The sequence below is a fragment of the Vulpes vulpes genome, chromosome 9 (assembly GCF_048418805.1).
Source record: "Vulpes vulpes isolate BD-2025 chromosome 9, VulVul3, whole genome shotgun sequence".
In the NCBI taxonomy this organism is placed as follows: Eukaryota; Metazoa; Chordata; class Mammalia; order Carnivora; family Canidae; genus Vulpes; species Vulpes vulpes.
In genome coordinates this window covers 99,154,786-99,175,613 of record NC_132788.1, presented here as the reverse complement: position 1 = coordinate 99,175,613, position 20,828 = coordinate 99,154,786, and the positions used below count along the sequence as shown (strand labels likewise).

At 55.5% G+C, this 20,828-nt stretch overlaps 1 protein-coding gene and 1 long non-coding RNA gene across 4 annotated transcripts in view; one reads left to right on the top strand and one right to left on the bottom strand.

The window, feature by feature from the left end:
- Window positions 1-17,086, bottom strand: part of CHERP (calcium homeostasis endoplasmic reticulum protein) — an 18,682-nt gene extending 1,596 nt beyond the window's left edge. Inside the window, exons 1-16 of one of the 2 annotated variants that reach the window (XM_025989710.2) lie at window positions 16,655-17,086; window positions 16,172-16,345; window positions 12,735-12,919; window positions 11,556-11,693; window positions 11,076-11,227; window positions 9,322-9,433; window positions 9,139-9,228; window positions 7,478-7,730; window positions 6,503-6,678; window positions 4,551-4,986; window positions 3,095-3,333; window positions 2,059-2,192; window positions 1,234-1,320; window positions 828-971; window positions 619-735; window positions 44-138 (exon numbers count right to left, since the gene is read on the bottom strand). In XM_025989710.2, the coding sequence (XP_025845495.2) occupies window positions 44-138; window positions 619-735; window positions 828-971; window positions 1,234-1,320; window positions 2,059-2,192; window positions 3,095-3,333; window positions 4,551-4,986; window positions 6,503-6,678; window positions 7,478-7,730; window positions 9,139-9,228; window positions 9,322-9,433; window positions 11,076-11,227; window positions 11,556-11,693; window positions 12,735-12,919; window positions 16,172-16,345; window positions 16,655-16,679 (2,557 nt within the window). In that variant the 5' untranslated portion in view covers window positions 16,680-17,086. Of the gene's footprint in view, window positions 1-43; window positions 139-618; window positions 736-827; window positions 972-1,233; window positions 1,321-2,058; window positions 2,193-3,094; window positions 3,334-4,550; window positions 4,987-6,502; window positions 6,679-7,477; window positions 7,731-9,138; window positions 9,229-9,321; window positions 9,467-11,075; window positions 11,228-11,555; window positions 11,694-12,734; window positions 12,920-16,171; window positions 16,346-16,654 lie in introns of both variants that reach the window. The other variant, XM_025989709.2, reaches the window with a different exon arrangement.
- LOC112913130 (uncharacterized) lies at window positions 16,974-20,665 on the top strand. 2 transcript variants are annotated; one of them, XR_011994451.1, is made up of 3 exons: window positions 16,974-17,113; window positions 17,235-17,495; window positions 19,444-20,665. It is a non-coding gene; the product is annotated as an uncharacterized lncRNA (long non-coding RNA). The 2 variants fall into 2 exon arrangements; XR_011994450.1 differs by having other exon boundaries at window positions 16,980-17,118.
- The last annotated feature ends 163 nt before the right edge of the window (window positions 20,666-20,828 follow it).

Below are 20,828 nucleotides of genomic sequence, written 5' to 3'. Positions count from 1 at the left end.
CCAAAAGCCCAAAGTGGTTGATGGTTCTTCCCAGGAGCCTTACCCATTTTCACCAGCATCTGATGTCCTTTGTTTTCTTCCCCGAGCCTTGAATCAGGTATAGGAGGTGCTGAATTAGAACCCAGACCAGCCGAGGAACTAAAATTAAGACAGGTTACGTTTTTTAAAAAAAGAGTCGAGACATTTATTGGAATGAAAACGCTTAGAATATTACAGCATGTGGCGTATGTGAACATTCACCAGTGTTAGAGGGTCACACACACAGCCCGGGGCTCTAGCCTTCTTCTCGGTCATCTTCGCCAGCCAGGGAGGGGAGCTCCCCAAGGAGGCCCCAGCCCCACACCGTGCAGCCAGGGCAGGCCACGCGGAACCCCAGGACCGGTCACAGCCCAGCCGCTACGTCAGGTGTTACAACTCTACCGTAAAAAGGTTAAGAGCGTGGTGTGAGATGAGGAGGTGCCACTGTCACTGTGCTAGAACTCAGGGTCCCTGAGGCACCGCCTCAGCACGGGCCACCGTGAGCACATCTTCTAGCGACAGGTTTCAACATTCACAGCAAAGCATCAGAGGGTTCCGGAGCTACCGGCGATCACTGGACAGTTAAGACAGATATCTTACGGCGGGGTGGGACTCCTGGAGCGTGACCGACGTCTCCTTCCGGGGGAGTAGGACTTGGAGCGGGAGCGCGAGCGGGAGCGGGAGCGGCTTCGGGAGGAGCGGGAACGGCTGCGGCTCCTGAGAGAGGAAAGGACAGCCGGGTCAGCAGGTGGTAGGCATGGGTGCTGGTAGGGGGTGGGGGATGGGGGCCTTGGGGCACACCAGCTTACCTGGAGCGGGAACGGGAGTAGGAACGGGAGCAGGAGCGTGATCGGGACCTGGAGTACGAGCCCGACGACTTGGACGACCTCGAGTTGGAGCGGGAGGAAGAGCGCCCTCGGCTTTTGGACCGGCTCCGAGACCGCGAGGGCCCACTGCAGGGAGAGGCCAGGTGAGCAGCTGGTCCCGGATGTGCTGCCCACAGAGGGGCGTGCTCCCCAGTGCTTTGGGCCTTGTGGGAAAACCCACCCCCCAACCTACACGGAGGCCGAGCTGACCCCCCACTGCCCTGGAGGGACGACAGGATGGCCCTGAGTGTGACTCCAAGGTGGGTCTGCTGCAGCATGTGACGGGCACAGGCCAGGACGCACTAGCTGGGAACCCAGGATGGCTGCATGCAGGCACCTCCACGCTCACCTGTTGCGCTTCTCCTGGCCCTTCCTCCGCCGTGCCCGCATTTTTGCTCGAAAGAACTCATAGAGACCATTCTGCTCCCAGCCTTCGCTGTAAGACACGGGCGTCCCCTGCGTGATTCTGCAGCCTCCTCCCGCAGGGAACTCACGCAAGTCAGCAGGAGTTGACCTGCCAGACACGCGTCCCGGCATGTGGCCCTTCCATCCCTCACCCACTCGGAGGCTGAGCAGGGCCCAGCACGACGGGCTGCCCTTCCCCGCACGAGGAAGCAGGCTGAGGTCGGGCGGCCCACTGGGAAGCAGAGAGGCCAGGCCGCATGCCTGGTTCCTGTGCCTTTCCACACTGATGTTTCCCGAAGTAACCCAGGTGGCTCTTCTTGCCTGTGATCTTCCTAACCGGGGACAAGGAGCTCTGACTCCCAGATGGACAGGCCTGTGACCCAGCACAGGGCAGGAGGTGGCTTTAGCGAGACTGGAGATAAGTCCGTGGGAGGGGGGTCAGGAGAGGGGCTGCCTGCACCCAGCTGCCAGCCGTCCCTGAAACACCCCACCCGAGATTACAACTTGCACTAAACGGCTCAACAAGAGGCCCTGCGGTGAGGGCCACTGTCAGTGTGACACATGTTACCCATGGCCAGTAGAGAGAGGGACCCTGACTCGGCCTAGCGTTTCACAGGACACCCCATTTCCTCACCGGGGCCTCACACCACCCTGGGTAGAAGGCACGGTCATTTAAGAGTCTCATGAAGCAATCTGAGGGGAAGTCAGGTTAAGAGACGGGACAGAGGCCTGCCCATCCCCCCACTGCCAGTCCCTCCAAGCGCCATACCTGTTCCTGGGCCTGTCATGGGACGGGGGGCTGTAAAAGGCCTCTACAGCGGCCAGCAACCTCTCACTGGGTGGCATGGGGGGCGGGAGGCGGATGTCTTTCGGGTCCAGAGGCTTGTACTCATGGTCTTCCAGCTGCAGTGGAGAACAGTTGTCATGCATGCCCTGCCAGAGGCCCCCTCAGGCCCACCCGGGGTGCTACAGCGACAGGGGGAGCAGGTCAGAGGACATAGGGCCCTGGTGCAGTATCAGGGTTACCCTGGGCATCAGAGCTCCTCCTCCCGATTCCTGGGGGACCCATTAGGGCTGCAGCCACACCAATGATCCGATTCCTAAGTAAGGTGGTGGAGAACTTCTCTGGGGCCAGTGAGGGCCTGAAGTTTTCTCTCCAGAAAACATGTTCTCCAAGTAGGACTGATAGGAAAGACCCCTGGGTTCATTCAGATGCAATGTGGATCCCAGTGGATCCCAGATGCCACCACCTGCAGACTTCTGCCCTGTGCTCCCTACCCTGGGGCCCCTCCCGGGTCAGAACAGCCTCAGCCCCACCCAAAGAACCCCTTGCTGCCTGCAGCCCGAGGACTATGGCCCTTCTCAACTTCCGGTCTGACAGGGCCTCAGAGGGGATGGGAAGCGACTCCTCCGTCAGCAAGTCTCTCAAGCTCCTCCCCTGGCCCCCAGCACTGCCCTCCTCATGCTCCCTGCAAGCCTTCCTCAGAGGCCGCCCCTTCTGAGAAATCCCTTCCCAGTCAGCTGTTGGACAAGGTGGCTGCCCAGGGCCAGGATCGAGGGAACCCACACTTCACACCCAGCCTGGCACGGCTCACTCCGGGTGGCCACAGAATGTCCAACACCAGGGGGGATACGTGGAAGGAGCAGAGGGGACCATGGGCCTCAGGAATTCAAGTGGAGGGAGAGGCACTGGCCAGGGCACGTTTGCAATGAATAGTCAGTCACGTTCACCGGGCAGAGGAAGGAGCATCTCACGTGGAGGCCCTGGAAGCGGCACACTAGGAGGCTTCCCATGGTGATGTTACCTTCACAAGGGGAGCCATCAGCCCGGCAGGCAGATCGAAGTAGGGCACGTTGGGAACCAGGCTGGGGTCATCATGGTTGATGTGGGGAGGGCCCTGTCGCCGCATGTGGGGGGGCTGCCCGTTGAAGCCGTGAGGAGGAGGGCCGAAGTCGGGGTGCTGGGGCCCACCCCAGGGTGGGTGCTCGTTGATCCCAGGATGAGGCATGCGGTGGCCAGGGTGGTGGTGAGGGGGTCCCATCTCTGTAAAACAGAAAGTTCTCTCAGGCCTACTGGAGAGCTGTGAGCTGGGTGCTGCCGATGACGCAGTCTTGATCTGCAAGGGGACCTGAGCCCGCGGAGAGGCTTCAGTGAGTGCCAGAGACACCAGCACCTGCTTCTGGGCAGCCCTGCCTGGCACCTCCTCTCCAGCTGCTTCCCGCTGCCCAGGGTGATGGCACTAGATGGCAAGGAGCCAGGTTCCGGGGGGGGGGGGGGGAACCTGTCCTGCACCCACAAGGGAAATCATAAAACATTAAAACAGCATTATGGGCCGAATGGACAGGACTATATTTGGAGACAGGGCACTGGACAAGGTGACTGGCTTGAAGGGAAACCCCGAAGGCAGGCCCCACCCCAACACCACTGGCGTCCTGGTAAGGAGCACAGGACACAGATATGCACAGGGGGAGGATGGCGTGAAGATGAAGAGAAGGCCCCCCACACCACCCCCCCGCCCGACATCCAGCCCCTCGAGCTGGGAGGAAGCAGCCCTACCGGGGAAGCCACCCCAAGGAAATGTGTACTGACGGTAAATGTGCTTGGTGGTCTTGGCTGGATTTATAGCCAAGAATAGATTTTCAAGTAAAAATAGAAGCAGCAGCAGAGTAGAAATAAGTTTTTGGTTTTTTTTTTTTTTTAAGAAGAAAAAAAAAATCTAAAGATTCTTTGAAACAAGCCAATAAAAGAGAAAAGCTGGTGAAAAAAGCGAAGACAAGGAAGTGGGGAGGGCCCACAGGCGCCATGGGTCCTGCACGCCCTGCCCTGGCCGGCCCCGTCTACTGCGGGGCTCGTGAGTGACCCTCCTTCCATCAGGCTCTCGTCCCTCCTCCTCTGCAGCCAGACAGACACAGTGCCCAACTCGCAGGGTTGGAGGAACCCTGGAAGCGGCAACAGGACTTCACTCTAGGCCAGGCTGGCGTGGGCTACATGCTGGGACCAGGGCCGCCAGTCTGTCTCCCCACCTTCCCAAGGGCTGAGACTGGGCTTCCACACTATCCCGTGACCCTTTCTGCTTGTCACCTCGACTCTGGGGGACCTGCCAGGTCCCGCAGCAATGACGTCAAGCAGCACCATCAGCCCACTAGGAGGGTAGCCCGTCAGGTGCCCCCCCGCAAGCAGCTGCTGTGACCATCTCAGGGCAGGAAAGGGAAGTGTTTTGGGATGGGGGCAGTCCCCGCAGAGGGCGCCCTGGCACTCACCGGCAGGGAAGTCCCCCTGGGGATAGTCGAAGCGGTGAGGATAGGGTGGCCGCTCGAAGGGGTGCCGCGGAGGGAAGTCATCCTGCATGAAGCGGGGCGGGAAGCGGTTGAAGTTGTGGGGGTGCGGCGGCTGGTTGAACTGCGGGTGCTGCTGGTGGGGCGGGAAGGGCCCTCGGAAGTGTGGCGGCCGCTGCATGCGGAAGGGGGGCTCGCGCTGGCCTCCACCCCACGGCGGCTGCTCGTGCTGGCTGTTCCAGGGGCCCTCGAACTGGCTGTTCCAGTTGGGGTCTGGCTGGCTGTTCCAGGGTGCGTCGCGCTGGCCATTCCAGCCAGGGTCCCCACGCTGCTCGCCCCACATGCCCTCGTGGCTGTTGTTCCAGGGTGGGCAGTGGGGCGGCCCACCCTGATGGTGTGGGTAGGGGGGCTGCTCGGGAGGCTGCAAGGCAAAGAGCAGACATGACCACCTCTGGCCAGCACCAGCCACACATCCGCAGAGTTAGTTTCCAACCATGGAGGCGACCTGGCCCTGACCCGGTGCAGCGGAGGCTACCCCTGGGCTCAGATGCTCCGATAGGGCACTTGCCTCTCAGCTGAATTTCCTGTGCCCACATCGAGGCTGGGCAGGCCCCAAGTGCTGGGGATCTGTGCGTTCCCAGCACGGCTACCGGACACAGAAGCTGGCAGATGGGGCAGAGGTGTATCCCCCAGAGCCTGCAGAGTGCAGGGAGGGTCTAGGCCCCAGGGACACACAGCAGAAGCCTGTTCTGACGACTGCCCCTTCCCTGTCACTTCCCTTCTGCCCTACATGGTCTTCTGGGTACCTCCCATACTACCAGCCCTCAAATCCTGTCTCGGGGTCTGCTCTCAAGGGCCCAAAGCAGGAAATGTCTACCAAAAAATAAATAATATATATATATATGTTTTTTAAATGTGGGAGTTACTTCAAAATGTGTAAGATATCAAATGGGCAGGCCAGGCCAAGTGTACCTCTGTCCCCGGGGCAGACCCTCAGGGAGGGGACCCTTATCGTCAGGAGCCCATCCCACTAGTCCCCAGAAAGGAGAATGATCCTGGAGATACCAAGGGCCCATTTCCACACCTACACAACAGGTATGAGTATGAGTAAACCCATACCCCACAGACGATAGCCATAAAATGCTCAACAGTACATGGCTCATAATTAGCAGAGGAAGGAGCTATCTTCACAGGAATGCCCAGTCTTTTGTGAAATTAAATCTCTTCTCCTGAAGCTGAGGTTGGTGGGGGAGGTGACTCAAAGCCACAAGCCCCACTTGTCGGTCTGGAGCTGCCTCCCTCCCATCCTCTCCACAGTCACCTGGCAGGGCTGCAACCACTAGGCCCCATCAAGGGAAAGGTGGATGTCCAGGAATGGCCCAAGCTCTGCCCAAAGGCTCCGTCAGATTAGATCCAGTGGCCAGAGGCAAGTGGATGTTTCCAAGGTTCCCCAGTCATACTAAGCTGAGTCAGATGACCCTTGCCCTGGTCTAGAAGTTTCTGACCCCAAAGAACCAGAGGGAGTGACCAGCATCTCTGCCCCAGAAAGCAGTGCCAGCCTTACATGTCTGACCTTCCCTTTCTTTATGCAAGCACGATGTTCTTTCCAGGGTGACAAAATGTTGGCACCACGCTAGCTAACCAATGTTTAACCAGTTAGAAAGGGGAGGGAAATCCCTCATCTTCCTGTACTTGACCACGTGACTCTCTCAGACAGTGACCTATATTCCTAAGAGGCCTGGATGGCCAGCAGCAGGGATGGGCATGAAGTCCTGACTGGAGACTGCCCCCACCCCTCCACCCTCAGGAAGATGAGGCAGGTTGGTCCCCACCACCTGCCCACCCCAGGCCCCGCTGCAAAAATCTGCTTCCCCAGCGAGCCACCACCAGCCTGCTGACCCACACAGGAGACGGCCCACCCAAGTTTGGGAAAATACCTGCTGTTGGCCCCAAGGAGCAACAGGATGAGGCTGGTCAAACCATGGGGGCTTGTTAGGTGGGATCTGATCGTGGGGCCCAGGGCCCCGGGGGCCAGCGGCAGCAGGATCCTGGACTCCTCCTGAGGCATCATACTCAGAGGAGCCGGGCATTTGGATGGGAGGCTTGCTGTCATCTAGTGCCAGACAGGAAGGTGGTCAGTGAAGCAAATGTCCATGGACGCTGAGTGAAACGATGTTTAGCAACAGCAGAAAACCACCCAGACTGGGCCTTTACTTCTCGGGAAACCCTTGCTGCGTGAGCCTGCCTGAAACTGATGGCCCCCAGGAAGCAAGTGACAATGGGGAGGCTGACCTGACACGGGGCACACTCCCTCCTTTGAAACCTTTACGATAAAGATCTTACCTTACCCTGCTGCACCTGTTCTAGTTCACTCAAAATCACTTACAGAATTGTACTTAAAAACCCTTTCTGCATTTACTTGAAAGATTGTTTCTTCCCCGCCTCATCTGTTGTTTCATGCAACTTCTAAGTGCTAAACCATCCTTACACATTCCTGGGACAAATCCTATCTTATCATGGTGTTTTTTTGTTTGTTTGTTTGTTTTGTTTTGTTTTTAAATACTTTGCTGGATTTCAGGTGTGGCATATTTCTGCATCTTTGTTCGTAAGTGACACTGCCTGATATCCATGAAACTTTCTCTTTGTCTATCTGGTATAAGTTACCCTGGTCTTGAAAAATGATTTGGGCAGCTTTCCTCTCTGTCTTCTCTGGGATAGTCTGTACAGCAATCACCCAAGCTGTAAGGGTTTGGTTGCATCTACCTGTGAAATCCCTGGGCCTGGTGTTTGCAAACAGGTCAGAATCCGGCCTTAGGATCTGGTCCACAGAACCAGAGCCCTTCTCTGGGGAACGAAGCTGCCTTCTTAGACCACCCCACCCCATGGAAGGGGTGCCGAAGGAGCCCCCATACCAGGCTGGGTGGTTGGCGGGATGGCAGGGGTGGGCGTGGGGGCCGGAGGCGGGGCGGGCGGCGGTGGGGTGGCCTTGACCTCGGTCTCCATTTGTGGCATTTGAATTTGTTGTTGTTGCTGCTGCTGTTGTTGCTGCTGCTGGGCCAGGCTGTTGACAAACTCCTCGTGCTGAGTCTTAAGGGTCTGGATCTGCTGCTGGAAGGCCAGCTGCACTGGCTGGACCACCGAGGAATACTCGTTGATGAGCGTAGCCTGGCAGAAAGAGGGGGGAGCAGCTGGCACTCAGGATGGAAGCCTGGGGATCACTTCAGGGCCCATCCCTTCAGGCAGAGCTCAGGGACAGGGCCAGGAAAGCCCCGGGAATTCAGGACAGGGCCTCAGGTGCTGAGGCGCAAGAGCCCGGAGCAGGTGGCCACGTGACTGTCATGTAAAACAATTAACATGGTCTTGACAAGCACAGAGTGTGTAAATCTTGCCAAAACCAGTGACCAGAGCGCTGGCTGCAGTGAGGTGTGTGATTCCCTAACAACAGGAAGGAGCAGCGAAGCCATGCCCTGTCCTATCACACGACTATCAGAGATACGACTCAGACAAATGGTCTAGGCCGCAGGCATGGGCCATGGTGCTCACTTGCTATAGGGTTCTGAGCAAGTCACAACCTCCCTGAGCCTCCGTTTCCTCCTCTGTAAAACAATAACAGGACCTCCCTTCAAGGATTTGGGGGGACAACCCAGTGAAACACCACATAAAGTGACTAGGGTGGCTGAGTAAACATGAGCTGCAGCCACCAGCTTCGGGAGGGACGGGAACAGCTAACGCCCCTGTGATAGGGTGTGATAAGCCTGCTCTAACAATGAAAAAAAGAGAAAAAAATTCACAACTGGACATGCACGTTCCTCATATGCCTTTGTGGGAGTATGAAAGCTTCCCCCCCTGTGCGGGCAGCCTCCAGGCTGTCGCAGAGGAAATGGGCAGCACAGCTTCTGAAATTCAACCTCCTCTTTTCCAAAACCACAGCTTCCGGCCTGAGAAGAGGGGGTGTGAGCTCTGCCTTTATTCCAGCAGCTGTAGACGGGGCAGCCAGGCCGGTGTCACAGCAGAAGTGACCAAGGAGACCTGGCTGGCCCTCCCTCTCTGCCCTGTGCCACCATCATCTGAGCAGATGCCTCCCCAGAGAGAAGACAAATGCACACAGAGGACGTGACTAATGCACAATGTGGCCATGACAGCCTAGGTGACGTCCAGGCTGCTTTATGCTTCCATCATGCAGAAGCAAGCCCAAAGGACCAGGGCAGACAGGCCAAAGCCACTGCCATGAGCAGGGCCTGAATAGGGCCACCCGACCACAAGAGCACCAGGAAAATAGTCAGGCGGGCTCACCTGGAAGGGGCTCGCTGGTCACTGTGGAGAGAGCAGGAGCCCCACCCACAGGCTGCTGCTCAGACCCTAGCCTCCGGCTGCTCACCATCATTCCAGAGACACGTGTGGGAGTCCCATGTGCAAAATGCTACCTGGCTTCCACCACCCCACCGGCAGGTGCCAGCCCAGGCAGGGGCTGTGGGCCACCTGACTTCTGGGAATGTGTTGGGATGCAACTGCCCCACTCTCTGGGGATAGCCCCCCACCTTCTCGGTGTTGTGTGGGTGGGGAAGGTACTCACCTGGTACTGGCCGAGCCCCAGGGCTGGGCTCTGCAGCTGCTGGATGATGGAGTCGTCGAAGTAGCCGTTTTTCTCCCAGAGCTGCAGGAGCTGGGTGGGGAGGAGGGAGAGGCCGTGTCAGAAGGAAAACCAGCAATCCCCACCCCCACTCTGCCCTCCGTGTCTCCTGGCTGCCCCATGTACCCGTGCGATCTTTTGCTGCTTGTCCTCCTCCACGGCCAAGAAGCTGGTGCAATAGATGGGCACCACGACTTTCTGCAGGGCGGCCAGCAGCTCCCTGGCCTGCTTGCGCTGGCTGTGAGGGAGAGACCTTCCGCGCGTCAGGGCCCTGGGGCGGGACCCGGCCACGCGCCCGTTACCATTGCGGCTCCAGCCACAGCACCCTCTGCCTTCTCGGGACACGGGCCCCCAACCCGGCTGGGACGAGGGCTGGGCTCCCCACAAGACCTGTGCTGGCGCCTGGGCCCAAGTGACAGGTAGATAGCAGTGGGAGAAGGGAAAGAACAGCCTGGGGACCTTCAGAGAAAGGGCTGTCACCCTGGTCTTCTGATCCGTAAAATAACCCTTCCCTCCCGGGGTCGCACAAGGACGCACAGACCCAAGGCCTGAGGAGCCCCAGCTGTCCATGTGGCCTCACTCAGCCCTGTCACCCCCTATGCACAATGAAACCACAGCTCAATCCCCGCCTTTCAGGAGGTAGGGGAGTGTGTGGGGCAAGCCAGGTGTCTAGGGACGTGAGGCAGCCTGCTCTCACATCCTCCCGGGGTGGCTGTGTGTGTAAGGGGGTGCAGTGGCCCCCATGGCCGTGCAGTAAGCCGGCAGAGCCCGACAGCAGATGTGCTGCCTCTGACAGGAGGGAGGCAGAGGGTGAGTAGCCTGAAGCCCTCCCAGCACCAAGTCCACCAGAGGGTGCTCAGAGACAGCAGTGAGTGCAAGGCTGGGAACCAGGACGGGGAGAGGAGGGGCCGAGCACAGGGTGAGCGGCACTGGGCTTCTGCACAGAGCCGAGCAAGAGGAGTGTGGCTGGACAAATGCCAGAAACGGGGCTGGGTCTCTGCAGAGCTGCCCTGGTCAGTAGAGTGGCTGGTGGCAGCAGGAGAGCAGAGAAGGTTCGGAGCAGCTATTTCCCAACAGCAGAAAAATAAGGGAGGGGCAGGGTGAGGAGCAGCCAAGTGACAAGGGAGCCACCTATGTGACACAGGGAAACAGAGAGCAGAGGGTGAGGACCCAGGCTGCACCTGTGCGTAGCAGGAGATGGGGCAAGATGGAGAAAAGGGCAGGGAAAAGGCAGAGTCACTTCCTGCTGCTCTCGGGGGAGCCATCCCCTTCGGGCAGGCCAAGCTCAAAGCCAAACTTGGCAGCCAGTCTAGATGGCTAAGCACTAGCTTCGCCAGCGACATGTGCTTCTGCCGGCCCCCTGCCAGACCTGCTCTGGCCCAGGTGTGTTTTTTTTTTTTAAGTGAACCTTTATCATAAGGTACCTAAAAGGCTATGTGGAAACACACACTGGTCTGGCCTCAGGAAGGCTGGTCTCAGCAGGGTGGGACAGAGGGGAGAACGGGAGCCCACGGGGGAGCGGGGAGGGCCGGAAGCAGTCAGGTGACTGGGCTGTGTCTGCGTGTAGATCATAAAGAGAAGCCGGCAGCCGATACAGATGGGCGCAGAGACACCCAGAAGCTGGCAGCCCCAAGGAGGAGGAGTGAAGGGACGGATGGAGGCCCGGGTGCAGGGTCCAGGAAGGGGCCAAGATGCGAGGGTGGGTGGGGGGGCATGTCCTCCCAAAGGAGGGCTCATGGCTCAGACCAACCCTCCTCTGTGGTCTTGGACAAGTGAACCCCACATCCCAGGACAGGCCAGGCCAAGCTACTGAGTGCAGAAGAGCAGCCCAGCAGAGGGCGAGGAGTGAGAGGAGAGGCAGAGCCTGGCGGGGCCCTCACCAGTGGTGCAGGACATCGTTGATCAGGTAGATGAGGTGCAGCCGCAGCTCAAAGTGCGCCCCGTCGGCTGTGATGCGGTTCCGGAGGTGGCCCGCCATCAGCTCACAGTGAGGGGGGGACTTGGCATTGCTAAACATCCAGTTCTTCCCGGCCTGAAACAGCCAGGCTGATGGTGAGCAGGGACTGGCTCCCTGGGGCCACAGTGTGTGCAGGACCCGGGAGGCTGAGGGCACACCCCAAGGGTGTGGCGTCCCAGGGGCCAGCGGCACACCGAGGCTGCCTGCCTGCCTGCCAGCTCCCGCTCAGGTGGGAGCACACCTTGCCCATGTGCTGTCCTGCCCACGGTGGTCAAGAGGGAAGGGGAGGGACAGACGGGGCTTCCCTAGAGCAGTCCCAGCCTAGGCAGGCTGCAGCGGGCGCCCCCCTCATCAGGAGCACCGGGTCCTGGGAGCACCTCCCCCTGCCCCCACCTGCCCTCACCGAGATGGCATCTTTGGTACATGTGTCGATGATGGGTTGCAGCAGGTTGTCAAACTCATTCATGTCCAACTGGGTCTCCTCCAAGAGCTTCTGCATCTGCTGCTCCACAGCATGGGCCACAGCTGCGGTCACCTGTTCCTGGGAGGCCGAGCAGGAGGGAGACTGCGTGAGGGAAGAGACCTCAGCCTAGGACTAGCCTGTCTGGTAGTTCACCAGGAGATCACACCCAAAGCCTCAGCCAGGCATCTGGGACAGTCATAGTCACGGCTGTGATCACAGCAGGCAGCGGAGGTAGAGGATAATAAAGCAAGATAGGACGGAGCATGAGACGACGACTGCCCCAAGGCGACAGATGGAAAAAATGAACACCCAGAAAAACGAGAAACCTCAGCAAGTCAGTTCAATGAAAACAGAATAAAAACAGAATGATGGGTGTGGCCAGACGACAGCACAGAGAGGACGTGCAAACTGTCGCCAGTCTAGGGAAAGGAGAACAAGTGCACGAGCAGTCAGGGAAACAGGAATTAAAATGGGATGCAGGGCCTCGCACTCTTGATCTGCGCAATGGAAAGCAACTGAGGCCCAGAGCTGCTGCAGGCGTGGGCCATCAGCTCAGGGCTGGTCGAGCCGGGCCACCCAGTTCCTGACCGTCTATCTCTGTGCGGAAACTGAGGAGCATTCTAGAGCTTTTGTTTTCAGCAAAATGACAGTAATTTTACATCTTTTATCTAGTTAATAAAAACGGGGTTGGTGTTTTAGAGGTCTTTGTTTTAATTTGCCTTGTTTTTCTGACAATTCGTCCTGTTGTACTCAACCAAAAAATCAGACAATGACAAATCAGGAGAAAAAGGTTCCTTTCCCATGACAGCCTGGGGCAATCTAGCTAGTAGGACCTGGAGCCAGTGGCACCAGAGGCTACCTGGCATTCACTGTTACACAGTTTTTAACGTACAGCCCGACCTGTGGGTGTCCATCCCAGCACAAAGGGAGACCGTGGGTCGAAGAGCTTGTGGGATGATTTCACCAAACAAGAAGCAACCTGTGTCTACCATCAGGGGTCGAGCTGAACACATCCCAGGTGGTGGCAGGCCTGCCCTCAGTGCTGACATGTAGTGATGCAGAGGGAAGGTGGGGAAGAAGGGAGAGGAGGAGGAGGAGGAGGAGGAGGAGGTCCCACACCTGTCTGAGGGCTAACAGGTGCTGCTCCTGCTGCTGCAAGTTCCACTGGCTCTGCTGGATGAGCTCGTCCATGGATGGGGCTCCCTGGGCCGGTGGGATCGGTGCTGCAGGGGCCAGCGGGGGCTGTGGCAGGGGCGGCAGGGCTGCGGCCGGCTCCAGCTCTGGGGCCTGCTGCTTGCAGATGACTGGTGGGAGAGAAGGAAAGGTGGCCCCTGTGAAGAGGTGGCCAGGGCTGAGGGTCCCCTTAGCTGCCTCTTGGGCAGCTCCAAGCCAGAGACCGCCCCTCCCTATACTTGTCACCCAGAAGAGGACTCCCGTGCTAGACTGCAGCCCCCTCACTCTGCACTTGGGCCCTCCTGACCTGCCTGCCAGGCCCACCCTGCTCTCCACTCACAGGACCTCAGCCCTGGACCCTTTGCTGCATGACGTCACCTTGCCCCTCTTCCAGCCGACCATCTGGCCTTGCCCAATGGCCTTTATGTGGAGACCCAGCCCCTTCCCGTCTGTCCCTCCCCCAGGCCTGAGCCTATACTGAACCCAGACCATGGCTGCTGGCAGACAAAGAGCCCTCACCAGGGGTATGTCCGTTCATCCATATCCCCCACCCACCACCTCCTTATCCATCTTTAAAATCTCTCCCTTTGTTCCATGCCCCTCTGGCAACCATTTTATACCTGAGACTCATCTTCAATTCTTCAGCTTCCATTTACCTTGCCCCATGGCAGTCTAGCCCTGCACTCCCCCCCTTCCCCTCCTTCCACCCCGGGTTGCTGTGGACATCCTTCCCTAGCCCTGCAAGCCCTGTCTCTAGTACTTGTCTCACTTGGCTTGTGTGGCCGCCCCAAGGCCCCTGGGTCTTTCTCTGCCAGACCCCTGAATGCAGGGATGCCTGGTTATGCCCTCTCCTCTGGGCCAGCCCACAGAGCAGCAGGACATAGGGACTCCGGGGCTGCAAGCAACCACTCCTACCTCTACAATTGCCATCATGGATTCCTCCTGCTATAGATCTGATTATGGACCAAACAGCCCATTGGCTTTCAAAGACACCTCAAACAGGCCCATGTGTCCTCCTGCCACATGCTCTACCTCCCCACGGCCCCTCCCAGCCCCCAAGGTTGGCAAGGTTATGCCCACACCTGAAGCCCAGGAGGTCTGGGCACTTCTTTCTCCCTTGCACCTTGCATTAACAAGTCACCTCGTGTAGTCAAGTCAGGCTCCAGCCTGTGTCCCTGCCGTCACTGTTGTGGCTCTGCTGTCACCTGCATCACCCTTGGAACTGATCTCCCTGTTTCTGGTCCTGCCCCCTGTACTTCTCAACAGCACAGCCAGAGTGTTCCTGTGTGATCTGAGGGCCAGCCCTGGGTGCAACCCGGACCAGACAAGTATAGAAGAAATGCCAAGGAATCATTCTGTCACAGTTTTAGCAACTCGATGTTTCACAGATCACACGTTATTGTATTTTGCAAAAGTGTACTATCCACAATCGGTTGGAAGTTTTACAAAATGAAAAAAGCTAGTCCTTTACCAGTTTGTGAAGTGCCAGTCTAGAACAGTGTTGAAGGTCAGTCTTCTCAAACTACCAAGGTGAAGGGCCAGGTACACAGGAGTTAAGCCTGCTCTACAACAGTCCTGAAATCCTCCAAGACCTCCCCAGAAGCTTCCAAGAAAATTCCTAAGTCCTTGGCCAGCCAGCCCTCCCTCCTCTGCACCCTGGCCTCTGTCCACTCCAACCGTCTCTCTTTCTCTGGATTTAAAACACTCTGAGCTATTGCCCCTTCCACTCCCAGCCACTCCCAAGGCTCCTTCCCCTACCTGAAGACTTTCCTCTCCTGTGTTTCCATCAGGCTAACTGACACATTCTTTAACCTTAGCTGAGACATTGTTACCTGCAGAAGGTATTTCCTGAGCCCCCATCTTCTCCTGTTAAAAGCACCCCATCCTTCCCCTCATTATAGTACCAAGCTCCTGATTTCTGACCCTCCAGGGAGGGAACGGGCTCCCCTTGCAGGGAAAAAAAGCATCTCAACTCATGGTCACATGAGCTAAAGCACTGATCTCCTCTGCCCGGTTATGCCACCCTCATCAATATCCAACTGGTGCCCCAGTTCACGGATTCTACCCCTTAAATCCCACCTGCCCCCATGCCCACTCCCTCTGACTCAACCGCTGATCTAATTTAGATTTTACCATCAACTGCCTTGTTCGTTCACCTGCAGACCTCCCTGGTCCCAGGCTCCACTCATGCTCCCTCCAGCCTGTCCTCTACATAGGCCACACAAACCCGACTCACTCTCCCTTCTTTCAAACTCTTCTGAGTTTCCACTGCCTACAGGAGCACTTTTCAAAACGATGTGCTGGGGCTAAGGAATGGTTGCTCCAAAAAACACTTAAGTGCATACAACAATTTGCCTACAATTTTAGGCAAATTTCCCCCATCCCCATCTCAAACTTAACTGGGCACCAGATGAACCCCTAGACTGAGGGAGAAAATCTGAACTTCACTCCTGGCATTTACCACTCCAGATCAAACCCTTCCCTCCTCTACACACGTTCCACACGTTCCATGCTCCAGCCATGCTGGGCCTCTCATGATTTCTCTTAATGCTCCCTAAACACACTGTATTTATTCAAGCCACCACACCTTGCTGTTTCTCACAAACTTTTTATTGAACATCTAAGTACCACGTAGCATGGAACAACAATGACCCAAACAAGGTCTGGCTGACCTCAGGGAGCTTGTAGTCTAGGAAACAATTCACCTGTCAATGCCCATCTACTTGGCAGCCCCCTACTCCTTCAAACAATATACCTAGAAATGCGGTATGGAACAAGACAGATGTGGGCTCTGCCCTAAGGGACGTTACCACCTGGTGCCTATTCATCATTCAAAGGCCAGCTGTGATCCCTAAACCCACCTTAAACTCCTTAAGGGCAGGGCTGGAATCCCGATACCAGCTCAGTGAACAATGATATAAAGAACAGCCAAAAACTAAACCAAAGAGCAAGTCTTTTGGATCTGGACTGTAAACACCTGAAATGCACAATAATCTCGTTAGACCCACAGACAGCTCGAAGAGAGTGCTGGACAATGCATGCCAAGAAGGTCCCGGTCCAGCTTCTATCACTTCCACCCTAGAAATCATTGAAACAGCTGCTCTACCTTTGCTAACCTAAGCCATCCCATCTGCAAAAACAATAGGGAAATCCCTGATGCGGAGCCCAGGAGGAGGGTAGATAACCTCGCTCCGTATTACACTCGGACCCAGCAGCCGCTCGGTGCAAGGCCCTGGGAACAGCGGAAGGGATCATGAAGGCCCAGCTGCCCCATTTTCCAAGTCCGAGCATGCGGCCCAAAAGGCGGTTTACGGCAGAGCCCGAACTGGAGTCAGAGAAAGGAATGGCTCCAAGGGGCGGCCTGAGAGCTGGAGAGAACTCACGCTGCTGCTGCTCCAGCGCCAGCTTGCACTTGTAGTAACTGTAGAACTCGCCTCCGAACAGAAACGAGAATTTCGGGTTGTCCTTCTGCTTCTCCATCGTCATCTTCTCAAACTCGGGCCCGTTGCGAGCCACGAACTGGGCCAGTTTGTCGATGACATTTCGAAGCTCCTGGTCTGGAAGACGAAGAAAAGGCCACGCGGGGCGTCAGCGAGGACCGCCCAAATCCGGGGTCCCTGGCGTCCCAGCCCCCGTCCGCCGGGCCGGGGTCCCTAGGGCTGGGCTCCGGAGGGGCCGCCCTTGTACGGGTCCCGATAGGGGCCACACGCGCGCCGGGGATGCGGGGACCCGCGGGAGAGGCCGCAGGCGAGCCCGGGAGGCCGAGCCCCGCCCCCTCCTAGGCCCGGAAACCCCGGAAGGCCGGGCGGGCCAAGAAGGGGTTCCAAGGAGAGAGAAATGGTCCCCGAGCCCAGGCTGGGCCTCACCGTCGGGCGGCAGCGGCATCTCCATGGCTCCGGCCGCAGGGAACGTCCTCCGGCGCCTCACGATCGCCCACCAGCCCCGTCTGCGGAAGCCGGCCGGAAGTGGCGCGAGGGAGCCGTTTACGGCTGGTCTCGCAGGCTGCTTCCGCCCTTCACTTACGGCCGTCGCCGGGAAACCGCGGAAGTGAGGGCAGAAGGCGGGCGGGAAGGAGCCGCGCGAGGTCGGGCGCGCGGTGGGGCCTAGCGATACGCACGCGCAGGGGCTTTCCCGCGCTTGCGCGGACTGGGCCGCTGTCGCGCTACGCCCCGGAACGGCTGGAACGACGCAGACTACCGTTAGCCACGGCCGTGGCGTCCTCCCGTGTCTGCGTCGCAGCCGGAGGGCCCGGAAGGCCGCGTTCTCCGCTGGACCGGGGCTGTGGGCGGTTCCTCCCCGCGGGGCTGCGGAGAGAAGACTACGAGGTGAGGTGCGTCTGGGAGGCCCCCGGGCCGCGACGCCGGGAAGCAGAACCGGGAAGAGACGGGTGTGGCGGGGATGGAACCGGGTTCGTTGAGGTTCACAGGACCCTCCCGTTCGACGCAGTGCTTTGGTAAGGAAGACTCTGGGGCGGGGGACCTCCCCACCCGCGCCGGCCTCGCCCTGCGGCCCCTTGGGGCTCGCCCGGCTTCCGGGCAGTCATTGGAGCGGCGCGGAAGGAGCGTCCACGTCCTGCGGGTGCCCGGCGCCTTCCTCAAAGATGCAGTTACCTTGCTTCTCAAATGATGACGAAGTGAACGTGTGCCGATGGTTGGGGAAGAGACGGTGACCAGCAGCAGTAGACGTTGGCGTAGACTGGACGTCCCGGTAATCCGACCTTCTGGAGATTGCCCTTGTTAATTAACACTTGATTGTACCTCCCCGCCCCCCCTTTTTTTCCTACGCAAATAAATGTGCATGTTTTAGATACATTTCTTTTTTTTTTGTTACAAATGTATCATTTAGACGGTTAGGGATTGCCTCCGGTATGCGAGATCGTGGTCTAGGCCAGGAATTGCCAAATATATTCTATAAAGGACCAGAGAGCAAATATTTAGGTCGTGTGGGCCAAGAGGCAAAACTGAGATATCATGTAGGTACCTCCATAACCAAAGAGAGAAACAGCCCTGATATTTTTTTATTGGTGGCCTTCAAAATATAGTAAGTTTTTAAAATATGGATCTACTAAGGAGGAGAATGGAATGCGCTTTTCTGCGGTTCTAAGTAGGTTTTTCCTGCCACTAATTGATTTTGCAAATGTTCACTAGTAAAGACTACTCCTGGTTCACAAAAGAAGAGGCTGGATGGAATTTGGGCCTGAACTCTGCTCTCCTGAGTGTGTAGTCTAAGAGGCATAAATCAGTAAACAAATACATCATTACAACGTTATTAAGAAAAAGAGCAGGATTTTTGATAAGGAAGGAGAGTGGGGCTTGCTTCTGGGTGGTGAGGTTTGTACTGAGATCCTAATCAGGAGCAAGCTACATGAATACTCCAGGCAAAGGGAACGTACGGGATTGGTCTGTTTAGTAAGAAGCTCAGTAATTTGGATAGTGTGGGTATTTTTTCATGCCAGTAAAGAACTACATCAGGGTTTTAATTTGTGATCTGCCTTGGGTGGAATTCAGAGATAGCTATATCTCTGTAGCTATATGTATTTTCATTAAGATAAACAGATAAACATTTTTCGGATTTCTAATAGCATCTGAGAGCCAAAACAGGTTAAGAATCTGTATGGTCATTTTTAATGACTGCATAGGACAGTGTGGTTTGGATGTACAGTAATTCATTGAAGCTAGACTCTATGGAGTTTCTGGGGTTAGTTCCATTTTTAGGCCAGTATTAAAAGTGTCTTAATGTAGGATGTACACATTTAATACTGATAATGCTCAGCTGTTCCTGCAAAAGATTGTAGCCCTGTGACCACTTTTATACATTTATCTCTTAATGTGTAAAGGGCTGTTTATCTGACACTGACCATTGAAGCATCATGTAGCCTCACCCAAGCTCATTTCATGGGCCAAATTAAAATCCACCAGTCCGAAGAAAGCAGAGTTGCCAAAAGTAGAGACAGCTGCACAGATGGTTTCCAAGAACCTGGAAACATAGGTCTTAAGGGAACAAGTAAAACGCACACTTCTGGGTGAGATGAACTTGCTGAAGGGACTTACCTAAGAAGCAAAGTGAAAGAAGTTTAAAGCCATGTGTACTTTGATCTCAAACATGCCTTGAGGAATTTATCCCAAATCAGAAGTATGGGCTACACTATGCACAATAATGTTATCTCATAAAATGGTGTTTAAATGTGCAGTAATAGGGGTTGGTTAATTACAGCACATCCCTTTATAGAATCCTACAATATCATGTACACAGACACACAAAATCAAGAGAGAGTATTTAATAAGATGGGGAAATGTTTCTGGCACATTTTTTGAAGCAGATTATTAAAAAAAAATATGCATATATCCTCTCCAGAGGCAACTGCTGTGTCCAGTCTTCTGTCCTTTCAGAAATAAACTATGTACTCACAAGCACATTTATAGATCATTATTTTGGAAATTGTTCTCGCTATACATAGATCTATCTCATTCTTTCTGATGTCTGTAGAGTGTAGATATCTTTTAGCTTTAACAGTTTTTTTCAAACTTAAATACATAGGCAATAGAAGTTGTTATTTAAAAAAAAGTAGTGGATGACTAAGGAACTCCAGGCCCATTCAGACCTGTATCTCAGTTAAGGCAAAGCTTGGGTGTGACTGTCACCTTGTTTCCTGCAGTAACTGAACTGCCTGTGGTCAACCAGCTGAAGGCATGGCAGGAAGAATGACGTGGGAACAGAGAAAGTCCTGTTCTGTCCTGGAGTAGGCAGCAGCATTCCTCGGGCCTGATCGCATCACCAAGCAAGCCTCTGGTCACAGAGGAGTTGCCCTGGGGAGACAAACTGGAGTATTTCCATCCTTGGAGAGCACACGCCCAGGTAGGAGTTCAGACTAGTGTCTGGACCATGGGGCCACATGCAGCACGAACTAGTCTCTGCAGGAACAGGCCCTGACTTGTTGGTGCTGCAGTGGCAGGCTACAAAGCCACTAGGTGGCTCAGACTGGATGGCTCCTTCAAGGTCTTACTGTGGCAGTGTGGGCCAGACCACTGCAGTGAAAGGCTACACCTTGGATGGCACCAGCTCCTCTTAGGAATATATGACAAAGGTGAGGAAAAACAAAACAGCTCACTTTATTTTGGCTGCTCTGCAGGGCAAAGGGCCCTGGCTTGGAGTCATACACTCCTGGATTCCAGGCTTGTTCCCTGGGCCAAGCACAACTTTTGTTTCCACTTCCCTCTGAAATGGGGCTAATATTTACTTGGGTGCTGATGGTTAAATGAGATGTATGTAATACAAAATACGCAAATGAAATATCCTGAGAATCGTTAAGTGCAAGTCAAAACATTTCCATTCTGCTCCCCTCAAATTAATTTCCCTGTACTTTGCTTAGCATTTTTCACATACCTCCAATCTAGTGTAGCGCTTATATACCACTTACTTAGTTAAATAGGTCTATAAATTAAGTCAAGTGTGTTCTGAGGCTTGTATCTGTCTCAGTTTCCTATACATATTAAGTGTTCAGTAAATCACTGAACGAAAGGATTATGAACTGAAAGGATGTGGGCAGTGGTTTTAGCAGAAACTCCTACCCTTTAACTGAAGAAAATTCTGTTGGGAACTGGTTTCTGAGTAATGTGGGGGGGGAAACAGGCCCTGGAGGCCGACTGACTGTGTGAGTACAAGTGACAACTCTTTGAGCCTCGTTTTCGTCTGAAAATAAGGTTAATAAAGCTTAACACAAAGGGCTTATAAGGATTGTGTGAAAAATCCACCAGTGTGTTAGGCACGTAGTAGGTCCTCAGTACTAGCTATTACTCCTCTGAAATATGCTTCATATGCACAGCTGCCACACCTTGGGTTTTCTGTGTTCTGTTCAATAAAGGCATGTTAGTTGCCAAGCTGTGATTCTAATTTTATTCTACCATCTCATAAATTTACAGATCAGATGTCTTAATTTTTGGCTTGGGCAGGGGGAAGGTTGCAGTTTACTCTGATGGGAGAATCGAGTTGGTTTGTTCTTCCTATCTCATGTTTTGTTGGTGGGCACACTGAAGACAGGGT